The 25,683-nt window shown below is 34.7% G+C and overlaps 1 protein-coding gene across 3 annotated transcripts; it reads right to left on the bottom strand.

Annotated features, from left to right (window-relative positions):
* SGT (UDP-Glycosyltransferase superfamily protein) lies at positions 1-24,865 on the bottom strand. Of its 3 annotated transcripts, none has more exons than XM_028052096.2 (14): positions 24,550-24,859; positions 22,045-22,226; positions 21,191-21,427; positions 19,904-20,015; positions 18,086-18,256; positions 17,613-17,676; positions 17,409-17,466; positions 17,141-17,318; positions 14,608-14,738; positions 10,021-10,123; positions 9,862-9,938; positions 8,346-8,393; positions 8,112-8,261; positions 1-341 (listed from the first exon to the last, which is right to left on the bottom strand). In XM_028052096.2, exons 1-14 carry the CDS (start codon positions 24,671-24,673, stop codon positions 174-176), a joined length of 1,803 nt encoding a protein of 600 aa, XP_027907897.1. In that variant the 5' UTR covers positions 24,674-24,859; the 3' UTR covers positions 1-173. The 3 variants fall into 3 exon arrangements, 2 of the variants coding, with proteins under 2 accessions (XP_027907897.1, XP_027907898.1); XM_028052097.2 differs by having other exon boundaries at positions 21,191-21,410; positions 24,550-24,856; XR_014985158.1 differs by lacking the exon at positions 1-341 and adding an exon at positions 8,553-8,666 and having other exon boundaries at positions 8,223-8,261; positions 24,550-24,865.
* Positions 24,866-25,683: the final 818 nt, after the last annotated feature.

The following is a 25,683-nucleotide window of genomic DNA, read 5'->3' as shown; positions in this document are numbered from 1 at the left end:
TCAACTAAAAGCCACAGAAAATTTACTTACATACTGAAACTCAAGCAGTGAGAATAGAAGCATGCACAGAATTATACAATGACCTGACAGGGTGACAAGCAAATCTCATAAATGCAGTAAATATTTGCGATTCACGTAAAAAAAAAGGTTGGCCTTGATCCACTGGATTCGAATCAGGAACAACCAAAACATCTTCTTAAAGAAAAAAAACTAGATGGTTGCGGATCTGCATCAGCGTCTGATTTTTTTTGAGGAAGCTGCTTAAAAAATGCTTTCACAGCTCCTGTCACTCCGTCCTCATTTTCCATGGCCTTAGCAAGTTCAATTGCACGTTCCTTTACCTGGAATAATATTAAGCAAATGTAATGGTTATCTTTCAGCTATAACGCACCCAAGAAAAAAAAAAAAATCCACTAAGTTTGCATTGCATGGCAGAACACCAAAAAAATCAAGGTAGATGCCAAGATGTCATAACACTTCTTGTTCCTACATTACTGGTTCATCCATCTACAACGCTAGTGACACTGCTTTGGTGGCACACACTAGTGATTCATTTTCTCGCCTCTATCAATTTCCTTCTTTGGGTCCCCCAGACTATGGTGTGATTCATCACATTTAGTAATCATTCTCTCTTTTACACCTTTACTGCTGCTGCCAATTTGCCTTTTATAACTGTTTTGGTTCGCAAACAAGCTTGTGGCATTGGTACTACCCTCCCATCCTTTACTATTGACTTTGTTCTTTATTTCTCAAATTGCCCTCTTAATTTACTACTTTTACCTAATTGACCAAATGATATTATCCACACCTTCACTTAAAATTAAAGAGAAGAAGATTTTATAGTGAATTTGAGAGTGTGTTCTCTCCTCTTAGGTTTCAATATTTATAGTACATGAGATACAATGGATGAGAGGAAAGAGGAGAATTCTAGAAGATGCTCCTAGGAACTAGAACTAAAGCATGCTCCTAGGAACTAGGACTAAAGCATGCTCCTAGGAAAATGAATCTCCTTTAAGACTATTTATTCTAACACTCCCCCTCAAGCTGGAGCATACAAATTGTATGTGCCAAGCTTGGAACATATAAATTCAATCCTAGGACCTCTCAAGGATTTTGTTAATACATCTGCAAGTTGTTCATTTGATCCTACAAATTCTGTGCAAATTTCTTTGGTCATCAATTTTTCTCGAATAAAGTGACAATCAATTTCAATATGTTTGGTCCTTTCATGGAACACTGGATTAGAAGCGATGTGGAGAGCAGCTTGATTATCACAATACATCTTCATTGGTTGAATGTTGCAAAAACCTATTTCTTGTAGAAATTGTTTAACCCATATAAGTTCACATGTTAGGGATGCCATTGCTCTATACTCTGCTTCAGCGGATGATCGTGCAACAATATTTTGCTTTTTACTTTTCCACGAGACTATATTTCCTCCAAGAAAAACACAATATCCCATGGTAGAACGTCTATCCATAGGAGAACCAGCCCAATTAGCATCACAATATCCAAAAACTCGAGTATTCCCTTTATCCTCGTAAAGTAGTCCTTGTCCAGGAGCTTTTTTAAGATACCTTAGAATACGCATGACAGCATTCCAATGATCGATAGACGGATTCTGCATGAATTGACTCACAACACCAACTGCAAAGGATAAATCTGGTCTGGTAATAGTAAGATAAATAAGTTTTCCATTAATTTCTGGATCAGAGAAAGCTTCCATTACAACTCCTTCCTTTGACTTGGCTACTTCTATGCCCAGAAAATATTTTAGAGTTCCAAGATCCTTGGTTTGAAAATGATGGCACAAGTGTTCTTTTAACTGAGAGATTTTACCAGCATCATTGCCTGTGATCACTATATCATCGACGTACACTATTAAGTACACACATTTTCCAGGAGAGGTAAGGTAATAGAAAACAGAGTGGTCTGCCTCACTGTGTTTCAGCCCAAAGTTTTGAACAATGTGGCTGAATTTCCCGAACCAAGCACGTGGAGATTGTTTGAGACCATAGAGAGAGCGACGTAACTTACAAACCAAAACAAACTCCCCCTGAGCAACAAATCCAGGAGGTTGCTCCATGTAAACTTCCTCTTCAAGGTCTCCATGCAGAAAAACATTTTTAATGTCTAGTTGATGAAGGGGCCAATGACGAATGGCTGCCATTGCAAGAAAGAGTCTGACAGTAGTCATTTTGGCTACTGGTGAAAAAGTATCACTGTAATCAAGCCCATAGATTTGAGTGTATCCTTTGGCCTACAATCGTGCCTTAAGTCGATCAACTTCACCGTTGGGTCCAACTTTAATGGCATAGACCCATCGACAACCTACTATCTTTTTCCCAGAAGATGATCAAGTGCTTCTTTCATAGTTTTAGGAATAGTAATGGAAGAGACAGAAGAAATAAAAGAGAAATAGGAAGGAGATACCCTGTGATAACTAAGAAAATTGTAAATAGGATGAGGATTTCGAGTAGATCGTGTACCTTTGCGGATGGCAATGGACCAATTCAAATCATCATGATCAGGAGTCGTGGTACCAGGTGATGATGGAGAATGACCTTCAAAAGAGGACTCACCTTGGAGTATTGGTCTAGCCATTTGGTTCCTGCGTTGATAAGTAATAATGGGTGGTGACAACGGCTCAGTAGGATCGGGTACGGTATTTTGGACTATCGGAGCCGGAGACTCAATGAAGGGAATAGGTAGAACATGTTGGATAGAATTTGAATCACAAGTAGCAATAGGGAAGAAGGTAGATTGCTCAACAAAGGTGACATGGGCAGTCATGTAGTACTTCTTGGTCTTGGGAGAGTAACATCGATATCCTTTTTGAAGACGAGAATAACCCAAGAAGACACATTTGATAGATCTTGCTGAGAGTTTGTCTAGACCTGGAGACATGTCATGGACAAAACATACACAACCAAAAACACGTGGAGTGATATGAAAGAGAGGCTCTTTTGGAAATAGAATGGAATAAGGAACTTTATTTTTAAGAGAAGAAGAAGGCATCCTGTTAATGAGATAACATGCAGTTAGGATAGCATCACCCCAATAATGAATCGGCATATTTGCACCAAGCAATAAGGTACGAGCAGTTTCAACTAGATGTCTATTCTTCCTTTCTGCTATACCATTTTGTTGAGGTGTAAGAGGGCAAGTAGACTGATGCAAAATGCCATGTGAGCTTAAGAGCTTGGATAATTCAGAGGAAAAATATTCTTTAGCATTATCGCTTATGAAAATTTTGATTATTTTTCCAAATTGATTTCGAATTTCATTTAAGAAGGATATAAAAATTTGCAAAAGTTCAGAACGATCCTTCATTAAATAAATCCAGGTACATCTAGAAAACTCATCAATAAAAGTAACAAAATATCTGAATCCAGAAGATGACACACGGCTTGGCCCCCAAATGTCAGAATGGATAATAGAAAAAACAGAATCACATCTAGATTCAGAATGTTTAGGAAAAGAAGACCTCACATGTTTCCCTAATTGACATGATTCACATTCCAAAGTTTGGAGACTATTGAGTTCAGGGACCATCTTCTTTAGTTTCATCAAATGAGGATGTCCTAAGCGGTCATGTAGCAATTTAGGAGATGAAGCAACACAAGATATAGATAGGCTAGAACCAAGGTAATAAAGGCCTCTAGATTCATGTCCTTCGCCAATCATCCGACCCGTACCACGTTCCTGTATGACAAAAGAGTTGGCATCAAAGGTTACTGAACAATTTAATGATTTTGTTAATTGACTTAAAGAGATGAGACTAAAGGGACACTTAGGAACGAAAAGAACAGATTTTAAGTTCAAAGAAGGAGAAAGAGAAACTTGACCAATTCCTTGGGAAGCTACTTTGGATCCATTAGCAAGGGTTATGAAATGAGATGTTTTAGGAAAGGAGAGAGGAGAACAAGGAGATATTACCAGAAATATGATCAGATGCACCTGAGTCAATAATCCATGGGTTTTCACTCTCCGTAGATTGTGAAATGCATGCAGTTGACAAACTAGGAGTTGTAGATGATTGAGCTAGGTTGCTGGATTTCAACTTTAAATATTCCTCATATTCTTCTTCAGAGAATTTTGTCTCAGAACTTTCAGCTTTGGAAATATTGGCTGTCTTTCCAGGAAAGCCATGTAATGAGTAGCAATTCTCTTGAGTGTATCCCATTCTTTTACAATATGTGCATTGGGGACGCCCTCTAGCACCACGCCCTCCTCTAGCACCACGATTTCCTTTACCACGAAATGAAATCATAGCAGAAGACTCAGCATTCTCTTGGACATTTCTATGCTTAAGGGATGGAACACGAAGGAGGCGTGTTATCAAGTTCTCCATAGAAGGGACTTTTTGACTAGTTAGAATTTGATCCCTAATATGATTAAATTCCGGATTCATTGCTTGAAGAATCATAACCATGTAAAACTTATCCAACTTTCCTTTTATTTCTTCTAACGAGTCCACTTCTAAGAACACCTTTAATTCCTCAACAGCAGATTGAGCTTTAGCCATAAAAGTTACCATATCATTGTCAAATTGCTTTAAAGAAGATAGTCGATTAGCCGAATCGTAGAGCCGTTGGATATCATTTGCGAATATATTTTGGGCCTTCTTCCTAAAAGAATGACATGTTTTAAAGGCCCTAAGCGTACTCAAAATATTAGGCTCTACTTATTGCCAAAGTAGGGCACAAAGCTGAAAATCAGTTTTCTTCCATTACTGAATTTGATCTTTTGGCACTGAGCTTCCATCTTCTTCCAAATGATCATGAAACCCTTGACCAAGGAACCAAAGTTCCACAGATGCAGACCAAGACAAGTAATTTTTTCCATTTTATTTTTCCGAAGTTATGGAAGTAGTTCCCGAAAAAGATGGAATACTCCCTGAAGACATGATAAGTTGACAGTAGCTGGTGGACTATCTGAAAAAAAAAACAGCAGAACCGAAAAAAAAAACAGGGGTTCAAGAAAGAATCTTAGGTTTTTAGGAGAGAGAACCCTTGGAGACTCACCAAAACGCTGTGAAACTAGAAACAAAGGACAAATATGGACTCACGGTGCTCCGGCGAGTCAGACGAAGGTGGTCTGGAGACGATCCGGCGACGGGACGGTGGTGCATGAGACCCACGCGCCTACGGAAGCAACGACGTTGAACAGCGCGTGAAGCAATGAACGGAGGCGCGACCACCGAGGTTAGATTGCGCTCCTCGAGGCAACTCGAACCCAGGTGCTGGATGGCAAAAATACGGCGGCGGCCGGCGGCGGACGACAGAAGACCAATAACAATTCCTTTGACAGAGACAGGCAGAGCGGGATCGACCCGCTCTGATACCAACTTAAAATTAAAGAGAAGAAGATTTTAGAGTGAATTTGAGAGTGTGTGTTCTCTCCTCTTAGGTTTCAATATTTATAGTACATGAGATACAATGGATGAGAGGAAAGAGGAGAATTCTAGAAGATACTCCTAGGAACTAGAACTAAAGCATGCTCCTAGGAACTAGTACTAAAGCATGCTCCTAGGAACTAGGACTAAAGCATACTCCTAGGAAAATGAATCTCCTTTAAGACTATTTATTCTAAGAACTAAAACAATATTGCCTTCCAGGATCGGATATCAGGTCAGACGATTGGTGACGTCAAGTGAGTCATATGACCTTTACTGTCTCTATCCATCACCATCAATATGATCATCAACGGTCTCTCAAATGATAATTCATGCACAATTAGGACATTCCAGCTTAACAAAATTGCTAAAGATTTGTAAAGTTAAAACATTTGTCTACTTTGAACTGTGAGTCATACCAATCAAGAAAACATGTTTGTCGGTCTATCCTAGTAATCTTAACAAACTATTTGTCTCCTTTTTCTTTAGCTCACTTTGATATTTAGGATCTTTCTCATACTATTAACCTTTTGGTTTTAAATATCTTACTACTTTCATTGATGATTATTCTAAATATACTTAGACTGGGTTAATGAAGAATCAATCATAAGTGATTTCTATATTTCAAATAGTTTTAAATGAAATAAAAACACAATTTAGTATTCCCATATGTATTTTTATGATGACAATGCTAGTGAATATTTGTGTAACCAATTGCAGCAATTCATGACATCCAATGGGCTCCTTCGTCAAACTTTGTGTCATGATTACCCTTCAACAAAATAAAGTAGTCACACAAAAACAAACATCTTATTGAAACTACTCAGACACTTCACCACAATTATCTTCCTTACCATTTTTTTCTTTATTCCCCCTCTATACATGTCTTCCTTTATGTTTTTGGTACCACATGTTTTATACATAATCTCAGCTGGTTGAGAAAAAACTTTCTCCTTAGCCATTCAAATGTGTCTTCGTGAGAAATCATTGCTAAAATAAAAAATGGGTATCGATGTTTCTCTTTCCTTATCTTCATAGGTATTTTGTGTATGTTGACGTCAATTTCTTTGCTTTTGTTCCATATCATACAACTGTTCATTCTAATGACTCCCAAAAGCACATTGTGCGAGACACCCAAGCATATTGCCTCTAATCCTATCTTTAGTGAGAGGACTCAAGATATTGACGTGGATTGTCATTTTATAAGAGAAAAATTGGAGTTTGGAGACATCACCACTAGATTTGTCAACTGTAATAAACAATTGGTTGATATATTCACCAAGTCACTAACAGGTCTAATGATTGATTATATTTGTAGAAAGTTGAGCACATACAACCTATATAACCTATATACTCCATCTTGAGGAGAAGTGTTATAATTATAGAAATAAGAAGCTAATCCTATATAATCAGAAATATTGTTGAAGTTATACAAATAAGGAGTTGATCCCATATAATCACAAAATCGAGATTATATATATTATTAGTAACTATTTTATCTAGTCATTTGTTAGAGGATATCCAATCTCCTATATTTATTATTACTTCTTTATTCTCAATATGAATAAAGCGCATGTGTTGCCTTAGAAACATATAGTTTCAACTCAATGTTTCCATCCTCCCAAGATTTTAATAGTCACCAATAAGTGCTTCCAATGGAGAGATATAGGTATAGTGACAAAACATTGGATAGGAGAGGCAGCGGGTGATAACTAAAGAAATTATAGATTGAACTAGGGATCAAAAATAAAATAAAATAAATAACTTTACAAACAACAATGGAAAAATCATATGTAGAGTCAATGGAGCCAAACCTAGTACAAGAGGCCAGAGGAGAACCTAATTACCTATACTTTCCGTATGGTGCATATCATTTGGCACATAATTCAAATGGAGTTATTAAGTGTTGGAGATCCCATAGTGACTTGAAATATGATTAAATTACAACATATAGGTGAGTGCAAAGCTCACCTTAAAACTCAATTTTGAAGTTGAATTAGACCTAAAATGCACTTTCTAGGAATAAGTAAAAGAGGACAAGGACCTAGTGGCTCCAGTGGAAGACAAACTAAAAACATAGAAGAAAGGAAAAACACGTGCAAAAGCAATGGGGAAACACTATAGGCTAAATACTCCTTTTGACGTGTGGTGGGACTAAGAAACACATTTATGGCATGAGTAAATACCAACTTGAAAACAGAGAGCATAGCTGAATATCTGGATATTATTGGCTTGATAAAAAGCACCAAATGGGACATGTATTGAGGTACAAAGAACAAGAAAAAGAGGAAAAAATTATCCTAAATCTAGGGCATATCAATTCAATATTCTATAATACAAAAAGCTTTCCTAAATACAGCAATCCTTCCCACAATATATATACACAAACATAATAGGAAATAAAAACAGAAGATTATCTACACTAAACTCCAAAAATTTCTAGTTGTATATTATTTTTTATTCACAACATGCACGCGGTTAAACATTACAATTACCATTTTAAACTCGTTTTAGAGGTCCAAAAGTTACTCAAGTAAGATATTAATTTTTAGTATTTCTCAAGGTAAGTATTATGAGAGCAATTCATATATTATAATACGTAAACTATATTTTCATATTGCTTGATGAGTTTAGTTCCAATATTTACTTTTATAAAAGTTATAAGTAAACATTTTTGCTTATAGTTTTGTTATTTCATGAAACTTAAATTTACCTTAGGATCTAGCATAAATTCTATTGCACCAATCAACTTGGGAAGCGAAAACTCATCAACTGGGATAGGTGGAGGACCAACTCCTCTGGCATGTACTCTATCACCCCAAAATGGTTGATCACCGAAAAAGGGAACTATCGTTGTTGGGCACTATCACAAAAATACCCATATTAAACATATTATCAGAAGACATGATAATATTACAAAGGATCTATAAAGCAACGAATTTCTTACAGCAGCTTTGAGCCCTGCAGCTGTTGTTCCAGCACCCCCGTGATGAACCTGCAAAAATTGAGTAAAACTACAAGAATAAAAATTTGCGAAAAGATAATTTGCACACGATTTCATTCATAAATATACTGATGTAACCTGACTCTTCTACATGCATGCAGCCCTAAAATCAGTTACATTTTTCCCAAGTGTCTGAATTCAGTGAATTACTCTAGTTAAGAATCAGTCAGCAGGTCCTATCTTTTATAAAAAGCAAGAATGCTAGTGTATGACTGTACTAACTGCAATCATAACTTGGTTGGCATCTCAGTCGGTATCAATCATCTGCAACATTTGTAATATATTATCAAAAATAAGATGGGGCACCAAATCAAACCCATCAACAAGAAACTATAGGTATTATAGTAATCAATGGCTAAGTCAAGATTGTAACTAAGTTTCTCCACATCAAGAAATAGAACTTGGTAATGAAAGAGCAAAATCTTTTTAAGGTAATTTATTGATGTGAATGTAGAGCAAGTGCATATATATTTTGTTAACTTCTCAGATGGAGAAGGTTTTGATGATCTTGATTCTTTGAATGATAGGGGTAACATGAATCGAAAACATTTCTGGTTAGGTGCTGGTCTTCATGATTCAAGAAGTTAGTACTATAAGAATGAAAACGTTCCCTCAAGTTAGTTACACACCGTTGTTTTCATCTTCATGTCGTGAAAGAAATTGTAGTACTATAAGACACATGCTACTATGTAAAAAATTTTAGTAAACAAAAATACTAGATTAAGTATGCTGAAAAAGATGCATATGAATGGAACTTAAAGATTCATTCAATATACAAATGATGTTCCCTAGAAACACTGAAGCATAATTATGTAAGCTTTGTACCCAACAGACTTTCCAGATTTGTGAAACAGCAAACATGGGCTGGAAGGCCATGATTATCCAACAAATTATGACTTCGACCGGTTTAAAGAGTTTGAAAGTTCAGTAGACATATGATCTTTTATTCTAATAATTCAATGTGACTTGTACTACTATAATGGATGGACTAAGGAAAAATCTGACCGAAAGGAAATATTTAGCTACTTGAGAATTTAAAGTTGGAAAAGTATGTTTCGTGTGTTTAATTTACCTTTTAAAAAATAACATTCTTAAGGATGGTTTAGCAAGTTTTCCTGCAAAACGCATCCTCATTTGGGGTGGGAATCTAATATTCCTAAGTTAAAATACAAGTTTTACAGAAAAAAAAAAAAAAAAAAAAAAAACAGATAACTCCAATTAGTTTAATGTACAAAAAATCAAGGATTTTAGTAAAAATAGCATATTACTCTTTGGTCTTTAAAAAGGTCATACAAATATTCACAAAAATATTCTAAGAAACCAAACAAAATTTAGTCATTCCTATGAATCACAATTCACACAGTTCATGATTCACCAGGAATCATAAGTTTCGGGTATGAAAAAACTTCCCTGGTACCAAACACCCTCTAACAAGAACTAGATAGTATAGTAGTCTTACCACTGCCTTGCAATGCAAGAAAAGCCAATCATGAGGGCAATTATCCAATAAGTATATTGAGTCCTTTGGTTCTGTCACTGGGAAGAAAAATATGTTGTTGAAAAACACGTAAAAGAAATACTATTCCAACAAGAAAACAAAAATTAGAAATATTCTTACAATTCCCAAGACCTCCCCATCCTTTATTGATTATGCCTCTCTGTCCAGTGGTCTCCAGTGCATCTACAATTATTTCTGTCATCTTTTTTGGTTCTTGAACAGGCTGCCGGAAAAATGAGAGAGTAGAAATAAGATTAAAAACATTATTCATGTTCTTAGAAAAATAAATTTAATAAAGGAGGATAAAAATGGGGATAAGATATCCTCCTCAAGAAAAAATAAAAAGATGTAATGTATTACATAAGGATACAGTCAATAATTGCCCTACAATATTTCTAACTTTCCCTATTTAATGTTACAATCTTTAATGATACAAAATTATAACAAAGAAAAACATAGAAACAAGGTTAAGATATCCTCATGATAAAACTATTAAACAAGAATCTTACAGAAAAAGAGACGAAGCTGAAAGAAGTTAGATTAGAAAATAGAAAAGGGAAGACTTTTATCGAATACTTTAGGCCCATTTTGGTGGTCAAGGTAAGATAGGAAAAATAGTCATCTTTTAAGACTAAAAATATGATAAAAAGAGTTAAGAGATTGATTATCTCTTCGTTGATCTTTGTTATTTGTAGAAGAAAACTACATTAGAAACACCAAAAGGTACAAGAAAAAGCCTAGGTAATTGATGCAAATAAGTAAACAGTTCATACGAACAAAGGTACGAGGAAAAGCCTAGGTAATTGATGCAAATAAGTAAACAGCTCATACGTACGTACACCGTATAGTAGCTTTCCAATACAATGGATTTAATGAGGTTCCTTAAGGATTTTGTTGACACATCTACAAGTTGATCATTGGATTTGAAAAACTCAGTACAAATTTACCTGCCAATAACTTTTTTTAAATGAAATGACAGTCAAATTATTTGTGTTTAGTCCTCTCACAAAGTACTAGATTCAAAGCATGTGGAGAGCAGGTTGGTTATGACAAGACATCTTCAATTGTTGGATCTCAATTTCAATTCTTGAAGAAATTGCTTCACCCATACAAGTTCACAAGTGTGAGATGCCATTGCCCAACATTCAGCTTCGACACTAGATCGGGTAACCGCAATTTGTTTCTTGCTTTTCCGAAAAAAAATGTTTCCTCCAATGACAACACAATACCCTGTAGTAGAGTGTCTATTCATAAGATGCAGATGTAGCATTTAATATACAAGGATTTGCCAATAACTTTTGATTTGGATCTGTTAAGATATCATTAATATCTTATTTTTTTTGTTTCTATTGTTATTATTCTTCATATATATTTTGGGCTTAGCCCATATTTTCTTTATTATAAATATAGCCCCTATGTGTATTTTCTACACAAGGGAGACTAATACCAAACTTAGTTTCACCATATTTAGTATCGTATCTAGAACCTAAGGATTTTTTTTTTTTTTGCCTTTGTCACTGGATCCACTACCGTCGTCACCGTCACTGGAGATTCAGTTTCGACCGACGACCACATGGTTGTGATCGTCTCAGCTAGGCAACCCGAACGCCGTTGGTTTCATGGTCATCGAAGGTCCCACACGTCGTCTAACTGTTTCAGCCGCCATCAGATTCCGCCGTGCATGGCGGCACGTGCGCCGATCACCACCGCTACACTCGCCTCATCCTTAGCTTTCCAGATCTGGGCTTCGTGTTTCCATTGGCGCACTTTCAATTTTTAGGGTTTTTCTCTCTCCACCATGGCATCTCTCAGATGAAACATCTTTGTGATCATTTTCAAACCAAAGATCTTGGAAAACTCATATATTCCTTGGGTATTGAGGTGGCACAATTTAATAAAGATGATATTGTTATTTCACAAAGGAAGTATGCACTGGATATTTTAGAAGAAACTAGGTTGATGAATTCAAAATTTCTTCACACACTCATGGATCTCAATACTAAACTTCTACCGTATCAGGGGAAGCCTATGTCTAATCCCGAACAGTATAGAAGGTTAGTTGGAAAATTGAATTATCTTACAGTTACTCATCCTGACATTTCCTTTGCAGTCACTGTGGTAAGCCAATTTCTTAATTCTCCGTGCGAAAATCATTGGAATGCAGTCATTCGTATACTGAAGTACATTAAAGATTCTCCTGGAAAAGGGTTGTTATATGGTTCTAATAACCATACAAGAGTTGTTTATTATTCAGATGCTGATTGGGCAGGATCTTCTTCTGATAGAAGGTCTACATCCGGATATTGTGTCTCCATTGGAGGTAACTTGATCTCATGGAAAAGCAAGAAACAAAGTGTCATGGCAAGGTCTAGTGCAGAAGCAGAATATAGAGTCATAGCTTCAGCCGCTTGTGAGCTTGTTTGGCTTAAGCAATTGCTGAAAGAGTTACAGTTTGGAGACATTAATCAAATGACACTTATATGTGACAATCAAGTTGCTCTTTATATCAGTTTTAATCCTGTCTTTCATGAAAGAACTAAACACATTGAGATCGACTGTCATTTCATTCGAGAAAAGATTATGTCTGGAGACATCAAGACTGAGTTTGTTAACTCAAGTGATCAGTTAGCAGATATTTTTACTAAATCTTTATGGGAACCGAGAATTAGTTATATTTGTAACAAGCTCGATACATAAGATTTGTATGCACCCGCTTGAGGAGGAGTGTTAAGATATCATTAATATCTTCTTTTTTTTGTTTCTATTGTTATTATTATTCATATGTATTTTTGGCTTAACCCATATTTTCTTTATTATAAATATAGCCCCTATGTGTATTTTCTACACAAGGAAGATTAATCTCAAACCTAGTTTAACTATATTTAATAGGATCCATAGGGCTATGTAGTGATTTACAGTCAAGTTTGATTCTTCAGAGATATCTAAAGCATATTTCCTTTGGGAAATTACAATGCCTTGACTTGATTAAGCTATTTCAATGCCTAGAATGTATGAAACTTACAAGATCTTTGGTTTGAAGGTGATTATATAAGTGTTCCTTTAGCTACGAGGTTCTAGTAGCATCATCTCCTATAATAACTATGTCACCAACATACATAATTAGGTAAATACATTTTCTAGGCAACATATGACAACAAAAAACCGAATAATCAGCCTCACTATGTTTCATTTCAAAAGTTTGAACAATTTAACAAAATTTTCCAAATCAAACACAAGGAGAATGCTTATAGAGATTAGTGTAACTTACAAACCAACCCAAACTCCCCTAAGCAATAAAACCAGGAGGTTGCTCCATGTAAATCTCCTCTTCTAAATCACCATGAAGGAAAGATTTCTTGGTATCTAATTGATGAGGAGACCAATGACGTATAGCTGCCATGGCAGAGAAGGGATGCACAGTAGTCATTTTGACTACAGGAAAAAACATATCACCATAATTAAGGCCATAGATCTAACTATATCCTTTGGCCACAAATCTAGCTTTGTGATGGTCAATTACACAATTTGGCCAAACATTTATGGTGTAAACTCAATTGCAACCAACAAGCTTCTAGCTTTGTATATTATTTCACTTTTGCATCCAAGAGTAGAGGCATAGTATATATAGGCTTTAAAGCCTATTGTTAGCAAAACAGACTAGGAAAGAAAACAGGCATCCACTTGAATAACTAAATGCTTTTACACTTCTCTAATACCACCCTCGAACTAAAGAGTTCAACACAATTATTTTGCTGCATTATATACTTGTGATTTGTTTGATTGGTTGATTTTGCATTCAATATTTTTCGAATCTCCACGTTGTTAAATTAACTCTTTTTGGTAGTCCTATTTATTTCTAGCTTTATTGTATAATCCCCTAGACTTATGTTCTTCATTAGTAGTGAGTCAGTCAGTACTTCACTCATATAATAAAAGAATTTGCATCAAAGTTTATAAAACTATTTAAAGATTTAGTTAATTGACTTAAGGAAACTAGAATAAAAGGACAATTGGGGACAAAAAGAACATGTTTTAGGTTCAAGTACTGATAAAGGGAGATATGACTAAGCCTTTGAGAAGTAACTTTAGATCCATTGGCTAAAGTAATAACATGAAAAATTTTAGGATGACAAAATGGAAGAAAATAATAAAGCATTACCAGAAATGTGATTGGAAGCACTTGAGTCAATTATACATGAACTTTGACACTCCTAGGTTTGAGAGATGCAAGCTTTTGACAAACTAATGAAATGCTCTCCTTAGCTATTGGACTTCAAACTAAGATATTACTGATATTCTTCTATAGAAAATGTGGTTCAACCTTATTAGACTAAAAGGTGTTTGTTGTCTTGCTAGAATAGAAAAACCATGTAAGGGGAAGCATTTATTTTAAGCGTGTCAAATTCTCTTACAAAAGGACCATTAAGGATGCTTTTATCCACTTTGAGTAAAGGAAGGCATATTGAAGGGAGATAATTTGGATTTCACATTTGGGTGCGATAAATCTTTTAGAACCTTGGCATATACTCACAACTAGATGGAAATTATAAACACCACTTTTCAAGCAATGGTTACATCAATAAAGATTCAATAATACAGAGTAAATTTGCTAGGCTAAAGAGTCAATGCAAAGTTCCTACAATTAGGTTTAGCTTTCAGAAATAATATATGAAAAGATAATTATATAATGAAAGGGAAAAGACTCACCAAGCTACCAAATCCAATGTAAATAGGCTTATCACCATCTCCGAGCCATTTTACAAGGGATTCAGGTGGTTCATAGTTTGATGCAAGATCAAGAAAGCAAAATCCTACAACATCAATTTTCGGTCCCCAATCTGTAAAGCGAAACAAAGTAGATTCTTAAACCAAGAATCAGACAACATAGGTGTTTATTTTAAGAACTATTTTCCATGAGACTAATGATAAATCAAAAAATAAAATTATTTTGTTATAATTGTAGAAATAAGGTGCAAATCTTTTATAATTAGGAATATCTACATTGTATGTGTTACTAGAAACACCTGTATTTATTCTCCTATCACAGCTTTATTATTAGAAGGTATGACATCTACTCTATTTAGTGTATTCATTATGTTTTCACAAATACAAATACAACATCTTTGATTAGTGTATTCATTATGTTTTCACAAATACAAATACAACATCTTTGATATATAAAAAACACGTGGTTTCATGTCAATGTTCCTTGATTTCTTCGCAAACTTCTCTACCATGTTTCCATGCACTATTGTGGCATCATCACTAAGACTTTTCTAACGAGTTTTTGGGCAACCTATCTTGCTCTTACAAGAACAAGGTTAGGATCACCCTGAGTTGATCTATCATATCACACAAACATCAAAACCAACATCCATTTGTGTGCCCTCATGCATGTCATCTCTCCCAGCTCCTCAACTCCCCCTAGCTAATGATGGCAATGAAATAATGCCCAAGAGGTGACCTACAAATAGTTCAAAAACACCAATGTGTAGCATTGGCACTACCTAACCCCTCTCATCTCTTACTTTTGACTTTGTTCTTTATCCCAAAACTTCCCATTTAATTTACTTTTGTCAATAGATCGACACAATCATATCACATTATCTTCAAATTCACTAAAAATAATGTTACCTTGTGTTAGATAATAATATTGTGTCTTATAATATTTTACATATTTATTTGTATCTGGGCTTAGCCCATATTTTCTTTATTATAAATACATTAAAGTCACTGCAAAGGGGGTACTTGAGTGTGAGCTTTTCGAAGCAATGGGAAATGAACCTAAAATGGGGCTAAAAAGAGGCACCTAAGTGTGAGGAAGGAGAAGAGGGTGCACCAGCAAGTGGGTCATGCTGAAACTGAGAGAAAAACGAAATTAGAGATAGGTGTGTGAAGTACTATATGTCTTCCAATGTTACATTATTTGAACAAACTCCTTACATCTCTCCATCTATTGAAGATGCCCATGTCATACAGCAAGTACTTTCGTTTTTCTAGTGATTTTGCCAATAACAGTCTTAATCAGAGTCCTCCTGAACCATCCTCTCCACCTATTGATTCTGTTGTTAGTTGGATATTAAATGCAATACTGAAAGTTGTTGGTAGGATATTAAATGCATTAGTAGAAGTTGTTACGAGTTTTTAGAAGTTTTTAAAAGGTTCTAGAGATCTCATGTAATTATTACTTTAGAGTTTGAGTTTAAGGGGTAGGGTGTTGGGAACATCTATTAGTTGTACTTATAGTTGTACCTAGTTATGCACCTAGGTGTCTAGTGCAGTCCCTTAATCTTCCATGGATTCTTGTATTAGTTTTTCGTTATAAATAGAAGATTGGGAGAGGGGTCCTTTAAGCCCTTAAAACATAAATTTTCTTTGTTTCAATCTCAAGTCCATGAGTGTTCATTCCTTGGCTATTCCACCGCCCACAAAGGTTACAAATGTCTATGTTCTTGAAAAGCATACAAAACTAGTGTTAAAAGAAACTAGATTCCACTGTCTTGAACTTTTTCCACCTTAGTCTCCTTTCCATCCACATCACATCATCTATACCTATCATGCCATCTCCCTCAAATCCATTATAGTGTCCCCATCGACTCCCTCCTCACTAACATCAAACAACATTTCTGACCCAACCTGTCTACTCCCTCATCTAATGTTTCTTGTTCTCCTAGACCAACTAAAACTCATACCACGCAAACAAATTATAAATCTGGTATTGCAAAACCTCATCACACTCCCTTTAATCGTTTTTTATCAGGTTAATGCAGTGCATCTATCTCACAAGCGAGATCCTGGACGCACGAATTAGACACATGTAACTTCATATCTTTTTTATCACCAAAGGTCCTGGCCTAGAAAATTGTAATTCAGTACATTCCAGATGTTGACCAGTAGACTGATCTTCTCACCAGGACGACCTCCTTACCAATTTCAGTTTCTCGGGTTCAAACTCAATGTAACTGAGCTCCCTATGGTCTACAACTGACTTAGAAAGATGAGCTTTTATAGTCTACAGATTGTTGTTGTAAACAAAAGCTCATCACTTGTACAAACTCTACAATAAATACAAAGTTTTGTTTTCTCTCTAATTTTTCTAACAGCATTTCTCTTAATAGTCAGAAAGAAAATCAAAACAACAACAAACAGATGCACAGAGCACAAACTGTAACAATCAAGGGACTTAACATAACAATAACTACAGAAACAAAATGTGAAGACTGAGATCTAGTGCTACCACCTTTTGGTTTTGGAACAAGATGTGGACTCCATATATATGCATGTGGAATCTCAGTCTCAGAGCCTTGTGAGCCACTTAAATATGTGACTGGTCGTAGCTTCAACTTTTTCTTCCTAAGATCATTAATCATATCCCGTATTCCAAGCCAAATTAAAGAGTCAACTATTTGATATGAAAGCTGAAGATAAATATGACCAATATTTAGTTAAACACGTTGAAAAAAAAAATAGGAGGGATTATAAGATAAAGCAATTAACAAAGAATTCACCCTATAACCAGCCTGTTGCTTTACACGTGACAGAGGATGTGGAAATTCAGTAGTTGGCCTGAGAAGAAATGAAAAAGTACTTACATAAAACGCAAAATTGAATCACTGAGAAAACTAAAAGAAACACAACCAACAGTTAAAGAACTAAAGCAACAATGAACGGGAAAAGAATTCTAAAGATTGTGAAAACAGGATGAAACTTACGTCCATGGCATTGTGAAAAAAATATGAATTGGAATTTTAAGTGCCTCTGCCACATGGGTATGCCCTAAAGATGAACCGATGTCAATGGCAATGTACAAGATATTAATTAAACAGAAATATTTATAGTTCACACAGATCACAAACTTTAGTTAAATATTAAGGGATATTGTGCCAAACGCACTTCTAGGCCTTTATAGTTCACACAGATCATAAACTCTGGTTAAACGTGACTTCCTAATTGATCAATCCTTGTTTAATACGCTTCAGTAAAACAAAAAATAAAAAATCCGCAGAAATCTTGTATACTGCTTTAATAGGGAAGTAAGTTTTTCAGGCTTGCTCATGTATGCTGACAAAAACAATCCAATATTCTTTCATAATTTAGAAACTCATCATACTCACTGGACGAGAAAATATAGATGCACAAATTCATCAAATCATCTTATCTACATATAACTAACAAGAAAGCATACCATAGGCAGGGGGATTGGCAATGATTGCATCTGCTTTAAAGGGCACACCAGAGTCAATATCTGGTTCTTTACAAGCAGGAAGCAGAGAATTAATAATTTCTTTCATTTGATTTCGCTGAATAGGTATCTCAGAAGGTCCTGATGGCAGAAAGCCCTTATTTTTAACCATATCTGCTCCAGAAATAATTCAAAAGTAAAAATATAGAAATAACTGTAAAGAGGAAAGACAGCAATTGAAAAAATAAATAAATAAAATTTTAATTGAAGAGAAAATGTAAAGAGAGAAAATTTTCAAAATTTTATAAAGTCAAGTTTTCTTTTCCATTTTTTCTTCAGCCAAACAAAAGAAAATGCAACTTTATCCGAAGCTTCTTTCCTCGATTTTCTTTCCTTTATTCCAAATACACCATTAGTTTATTCATGACATAAGTCAAAGTATATGCTATATTTTTAGGATCGTGTAGGAGTCCAAGCTAATTAAAGTTTCAAATTCCATTGCACAATAACCAGCAATCCAAATCAATAACTAGCAATCCAAACAATATTTGGGGTAGGTTAAGTGTTCAGGGTCAGTGTATACCCATCATGTAACATTCATATTTACAAAATCATAATAAGAAATATTTGATATTAGAATTAACTTATTTGAAAAGCATGCCCAACTCAATACAGACACAATGTAAATAAGGACAAGGAAGGTGCAGGAACAATAGTGAATAACATAACAAAATTGTGTTTCACCAAGCACTTTTTTTTAAAAATACATTACCATTGTTATTGTTGAATTTTAGGGGGGCTCACTCACATATCTTATATCCAAAAATATGCTGAATATGTAGGGGATACAGCATGTGGAACTACTATAGCTGGCTAACATCACCATCACCCAGAACTTTTGTGTCCTGTCACTAAGAAAAATGCATTGCAAGATTTAGTAGAGATATTTTGACAATAAAACTGCAGTTGCAGCAGCTGTAGGCGGCAGGTCAACCAGGTTTGGGTTCACAGGCTACTAGTTCTAGGTGTTGTGGGGCATCAGCAAAGGGTTCAATGAAGGAATTTGTTAGAAGGAATATTTGGTGGAGATAAGTCAAGGAGTGGTTCTTCCCCAGAAAAGGGTTCAATAATCTTTCATTTATTTGCCATCTATTGTTCATTCTGTAACAAAGGTTAACATCCTTGATATATTTTTAATTTAGTATCATCGATAACTTTCTTTTGTTTTATTATTTACTCTGGTTCCTATCACATACATTTTTTAAATTACAAGGACTAAAAATGATAGTTTTGAATTTGAGAGACCAAAAAACTTATCCTAAACTTGAGGAACTAAAATCATATTTAGACCTATTTGTAAAGGGTGCCATCATAAATATTGTTGAAACGGACTAGTAACAAAAACAAGTCACAAAGGATGGTATTACTAATACCATGCTGAAAAGAGAAAAACCAAGAAAGAATACAATGAATTCGGTGTGTTTGGTACACACGAGTACTCTTATTTATAGTGAAGAGATACAATAATAAGAAATATCACTATAATAATGGGAAATATCTGGCAAGTTACTTCCAATTATTTTCAATCACTTGATTATATAAAATGTTAAATGACTGGTTTAAGAGAAAAAACTTATTCATTTGACTAGCCACTCGGGTACTAATTACTTCCAAGCTAAAAAATATTTTCATTAAAAATTCTTCTATCACATTGCCAAACAAAAGGACACATGGGAAGCGAATGTAGATCGGAAGAAATTAAGAATATCATGCACCCAGCCAGCCAGTAGAAGAAATAGTACATGGGTAGAGAGTACATACAACCAGCCAGAACTTTAGGATCACCGCCTAATGGATAAAACTCCAGCCCAGCTGTCAAAACAAACTCCTTAAAATTTGAATGGGTTGCTAATCTAACTCGGTGGCCATAGTCCTGCACTTAAAGAAAGAATTAAAAAGTAACGAATTTGAATATGAAAATAACTTGAATACAAATTATTCACTTCATATATCTTCTCCTACAATAAACTAAAACATGTACTAATCCAATGATAATATGTTCACCAGAAAACAGAAAATTCCCATTAGTAAATAGAAATGTGAAGCCAAAAGAACGAAAATATATTGCAGAAATGTACCAACCACAAATATCAGAACCAAGTGAAAGAGCATTGCCAAAACATGGAGTATGTATTGGCAATATTTCCTTTCACAAGGCTTTATGGACAGTTTTCGTTGAGTCATAAACAATAATAAAGTGACTATATAAATACAACCATTAGCCACCTATTTAAGATCTTGAGAGAAAGAGAGAGAAAAGAAAAGAGAACCAGAAAAGAGGCAACTTTTATTGTAAAACACATAATTACAAGAGTTCTGTTTATATATATATATATATATATATATATATATATATATATATATAGAGAGAGAGAGAGAGAGAGAGAGAGAGAGGGTTTCAAATCAATCAATTGATAAATATTTTCATTCATTCAGATTAACCTTCTTAAGTTGGTATAAAAAGCTCCCGAATTGGGGACCCTGATACCGCATTTCTTCTTTACCGTCATTACTATACTTCATTTTTAGGGTTATCTGAAGTGCACTCACTTCCTTTCATTATTGAAGTTGCCTAAAGAGTACCCAACTTTTGGTTCTATCCCTGTTGTCTCCACCACCGCCAGCTGTCATAATCCGTCACCACTAAAGCCACACTCGTCACCATGGCTCTAGTGTACGCCGAAGCCTACAATCAGACTGCCAATCTCACCACAAGATTCACCGTCCTCCAAGAACACTATTTTGTTTTATTTGTCTTACTATTCTCCATTTTATTAACCAAAGACAATATAATATGAATAGTAACCAACTTGAACTAGGTTGTTGATGAAAAACTTTTGCAACAAAGCTATACTTTTTTAGAATCGTCAACATTTTCTTTAACTCTAAAAACCCTCTTACAACCTATGGCTTGGCAGGCAGAAGGAAGAAAAACCAATGTCTGAATATTATTTTTTACCAAGGCATCAAATTCATATTTCATAGTAGTGTGTATGCATTATTGAAGCAGGAAAAAGAAAATTATGACATAAGAATGTGCCTCTATACCTGTAATCGCTTGCCTATTGCAATAAATGGTTGCACATCTCCTCGTGTACCAACTATAAGCATGACTATATTCAATGGTGGGATGTAATGAAAGTCCGTTGCATCAAGTGCATCATCAACAACATGATTTACTTGTGTGGATTGAGTAACAATTGCCTCAGGTTCAACATCTAGAGGAACTTCAAATTCTACAGTTCCATCATCTTTAACAGTAGCTATTCTGTTCAACAATTTAAGCTGCACAGTTGTAAAAATCAACTGAAGTACCAGTCATACATGATTAAAAACAAAAATAAAGATAATGATGATAGTGATGTTGAGAAAGTCAACCTCATATAGATTTAGGTTTATAAACTGTTACTCATAGTTACATTTTATGTCTAGAGAGAAACAGTAGTGTCATTTGTATTAACCTTGGACTGGATTTATTTGTTCCAAGTTTGGCATATACAACTTGTATGTTCAAGCTTGAAGGGGAGTGTGTTAGAATAAGTCATCGTAAATAGAATTTATCAAAAAGTTGTTGTTTGCTTTGTGCGCTACCTAGTTTTTAGATATGACCTTTCTTATTTACTTTTCTTCCCTCTCATTAAATTGTATCTGAAATCTCCAATACCATTATAAATATGAGATCCCAAGAGTGCGAAATTCACTCTCTCAAATTCATTCTCTATTCTTTTGGTTTACACATTTTCATATTTATAGATATCAAATCACATCTTTAAAAATAATCATCAATCTCCTAGCTTCATTTTTCTTACCAAATCCCCTATCCAAACAATGGATAAGAACTTACCAAAATACACGGAAAATATTGAGTATTTGGTAAAAGGTGAAAAAACACAACCATATACCTTCTCCTGAACAGGAATTTTGTCATCAAAAATTTGTGCTGCATCTTCAGGACTTAAGTGTCTAAGCCTCTCTGTCTTTGACCTTTCCATCCTAAACTTACTTGAACTTGACTCCAATTTATCTCCATGTGAAATGTCTACTGGCATTGTGGTCACTTTGGACAACACCTTGCCAGGAATGTCTGAATAAGGAGAAAAAACGAATAGCATTTACACATAGTTCCAAGATGAGCATAAAATTAAACAAAACATTCTAGAATAGAAAACAAAAGGAAAAGACTTCCAAAAAATATTCAAGAGACATGTATCGAGTATCATATCAGAATACTAAGAGCTCCTTGGCACAATCAACTTCATGACATAAAGAGGGTTTCTTTCTTAGATATACAAAGACATTAAATATCTTTGCGACTTACTGTGTTTTCCTGTATCTCTAGTTTCCACTTTTCTTTGGTTTTTCTAGGAGGATAACTTTCCTGTTTTGTACATCTTTCTTTTTCTTCTCTAAAAAGTTTCTTCTTTTTTTTTGTGTGTGCAGAAATAAAGAGAAAATATAATAAAATGAATGTATAGTAACAATTATAAGGTTTCTGGCTTGTATTCTTTTTATTCCTTACATGCATTTCTATATTTTTTTCTGTCTAACTTCGTCTTGCTTGGTTTCTATTTTCTTTTCAAATATCTCGTTCTTTTTTCTTATTAATTCTAGATATTTTGTAATGTATAATTTCTTTATTTTTATTTGTAGATATTGGTTGTGGTTGTCTTCTTACATGAATTATGATGTTGGAAAGATAAAATTTGTGAAATAGACATTGTTGCACGGACTTCCTCTATATCAAGATATGAAACTTATTGTTGAAAGGAAGAATTCCTTTAAAAGGAACCTTGTTGGTGCAAATGTAAGAATATAAGTGAATGTGAAGTCTGCAATATTTTTAGATTGGAGAGAAGGTTCTGATGGTGTTGACTCTTTAGGGAATAGAAGTCAAATGGATGGAAAATCTTTGGGGCAAGTTCACGGTGCTCATGTACCAATACTTTAAAAGATTGCCCTTAAGCAACTTGGGCAACCATGTTCATTTCATGTTATTAAAGAAATGAAAGAATATACTCCTTCACTCATTCTAGAAGAAGAAATAACATGGCACCTTAGGGCAAAAGATCTAGCATTGGTCCATAGCAATCTTTGACTCCTTTGAAAAAATTTCCCCCGATACAATCAAGAAGAAACTCAAAAATTTGACATTAGAAGAGATGGATTTCACTTACTTGATGACAATGGAATTCTTGAAGTTGCTAACTTATTTCTTGATGAACTAAAGTTAGAATTTGTGTTTTTCAATGATGACCAAGTAGCAAGTCTTTCCAATGATGGCTACTCATAATATTTCTTGTTCTGCGAGATTCTTCATTAGAAAGTTTCTTTTAGATTTTATGCATTGCAGAATATGATGCCTCTTGGTACCAATTTTGTGAGGCTTACTATCATATGAAAATTATAATGCTTAAATTGTTTAAAGATGAATATAGAAATCTAAATTATCAATTCAATTTTTGTCATGCTGATCATATAATATATATGAATTGCCCCATGTCCAATGCTTTAGATTTTAGCTATGTCTAAATGTCCATATTTGTGTCATGTTTGGTATCCATGATCCGGTCAATGCTTTATAGCTAGTATTAAAGCTCCAATTCCAAGATCTAGTAAGAAATCTGTGTTGTGCAAGATACAAAAAGGGCTCACGATGTGGACAACTAGAATAGAGGAACAGAAAAGTCAAAATAGGTTCAACCTTCTGCAAGCCCGTCCTTAATTAACTGCTATGTCATTCTAAACTCACTTGCTTTGTTTATGGTCAAAACAGAGTCCACCTTCTGCACCCTACTTCAATGGAATTTGCTTAGATTGTAGTTAAATTCAAAAGACCTTGCAGAGACCACATTATGCATGCCCTAACCACTAACCAGAACATAACTAAATATTATTCCCCATAATCGATACCTCTAAAAGCAAAATTTCGCTTATCCTCCGCCTTCCCTGAACTAAATACCGATCATTAAACTCACTGATTGTAATTTTCACATCTTCCATCACGTGATTTACACGCTACACTATGGGTTCAAATACATTATCATTAGCTTAGCCCGGCACCGAAAGGAATCTGATCCAATATATTCGGTTCACAATATTTCCAACAAAAAAAAAACAACTCCGCTCAGCAACCTGAGCAACTTTATAAAAGAAAAAAAAAATAAAAAAAGAAGAATCTAGCGATCTAGCTTTCATTAAAAAGGAAATGAACTCAATCACTTAGTTTCCTCCCTTTTTTCTGCGTGTCCGTTACAATTTCTTTGTCCAATTCCGGTTAACTAGTGCTTAACTCACCGTAACAGAAATTCAATGGAAAAGTAAAGGTGTCGATATATATATATATATATATATATATATATATATATATATATAGAGAGAGAGAGAGAGAGAGAGAGAGTGACAAGAACCTGAGGCTGAAGAGCTACTTGTACCATTGGCAGCAGAGTGCTCACTATCCTCCGTACCCTTGCCGTTTCCGTGATCTTTTGAACTGTTAGAAGAGTGCCGGCTATTTTCCGGCAAGTCCGCCATTGCCGGCGATCTAGATCTGTCGCAAACACGGTTCCAGAAGAATTGTAGAAATTAAAAGAAGAGAGGTATCGAGTGGTGGGTATCGGTGCTGTCACGAAATTAGAACCGCACCTCGTGTTTGTAGGGGAGGGAAGAGAACACGTGTGCGCGACACGGGTGGGGAAAGGATAGCACGCTGTAAGGAATATTTTTGGTGGAACGATATAGTATATGTTGTCATGTACCAAGAATTTAAATAAAGACTTAATTATATTTGTCATTTTATTATTTATTTATGATGATCAATTTTATCATAAAATATTTATTCAAGATTTTTAATTTCAAAATCATAATAATGTGAAACTTGATCAGCGACTTCATTTTTACTCTTCTTCAGAATTCATTCTCAATTGACACAATACAACCGCTAGACTAGACCTGTAATAATTCTTTGCAGGATTTTCTGTCCTAAATATGGAAAAGGAAAGGTGATTTTATGAACATTTTATTTACGAATTTAAAAAAACAAAACATTAAAGAATTGAAAAAACCATTCAGCCAATTTCTTTTTTTTTTCTTCAGGTTCTTGACTTTACAGGCTGCGGCACCTGATTCCTTTTGATTTTTTTTCTTAACAAATTGCGAGAAAAAAGGAAATGGGGTCCGCGTTGTTTCTGTGGCAAAAGAAAATCACCTATTGCTAGTGATTTTCGTTTGCTTTCTACACCAAAAAACAAAAGACGTGGTTCACGTAAAAAATGACAGACAAAATAAATAAGAATTTGTGATAGTTTTCGATTACGATGGTAAATCTGATATATCTTAATTTAAAAAATAAAATAGATAATTATGACAAATACATAAATTTGAACAGAATTTTATTTGGTTTGGTAAATTTTTGCTGAATACATGGGTTAGTTTTAAAGAACCTGTGAGTTGTGGTAAGGTTTTAGTTACCTGTGATGATGCTTATACTTTAATGAGATTAATATTCAGACTGCTGGACATTTCTCTCCATGGTTTCGTGAACA

This window comes from Vigna unguiculata, chromosome 10, assembly GCF_037176805.1.
Source record: "Vigna unguiculata cultivar grain cowpea cultivar isolate G323 ecotype 2 chromosome 10, ASM3717680v1, whole genome shotgun sequence".
Classification (NCBI taxonomy): Eukaryota; Viridiplantae; Streptophyta; class Magnoliopsida; order Fabales; family Fabaceae; genus Vigna; species Vigna unguiculata.
The sequence above is the reverse complement of the archived record's forward strand: the minus strand, read 5'-3'. Positions and strand labels throughout refer to the sequence as shown.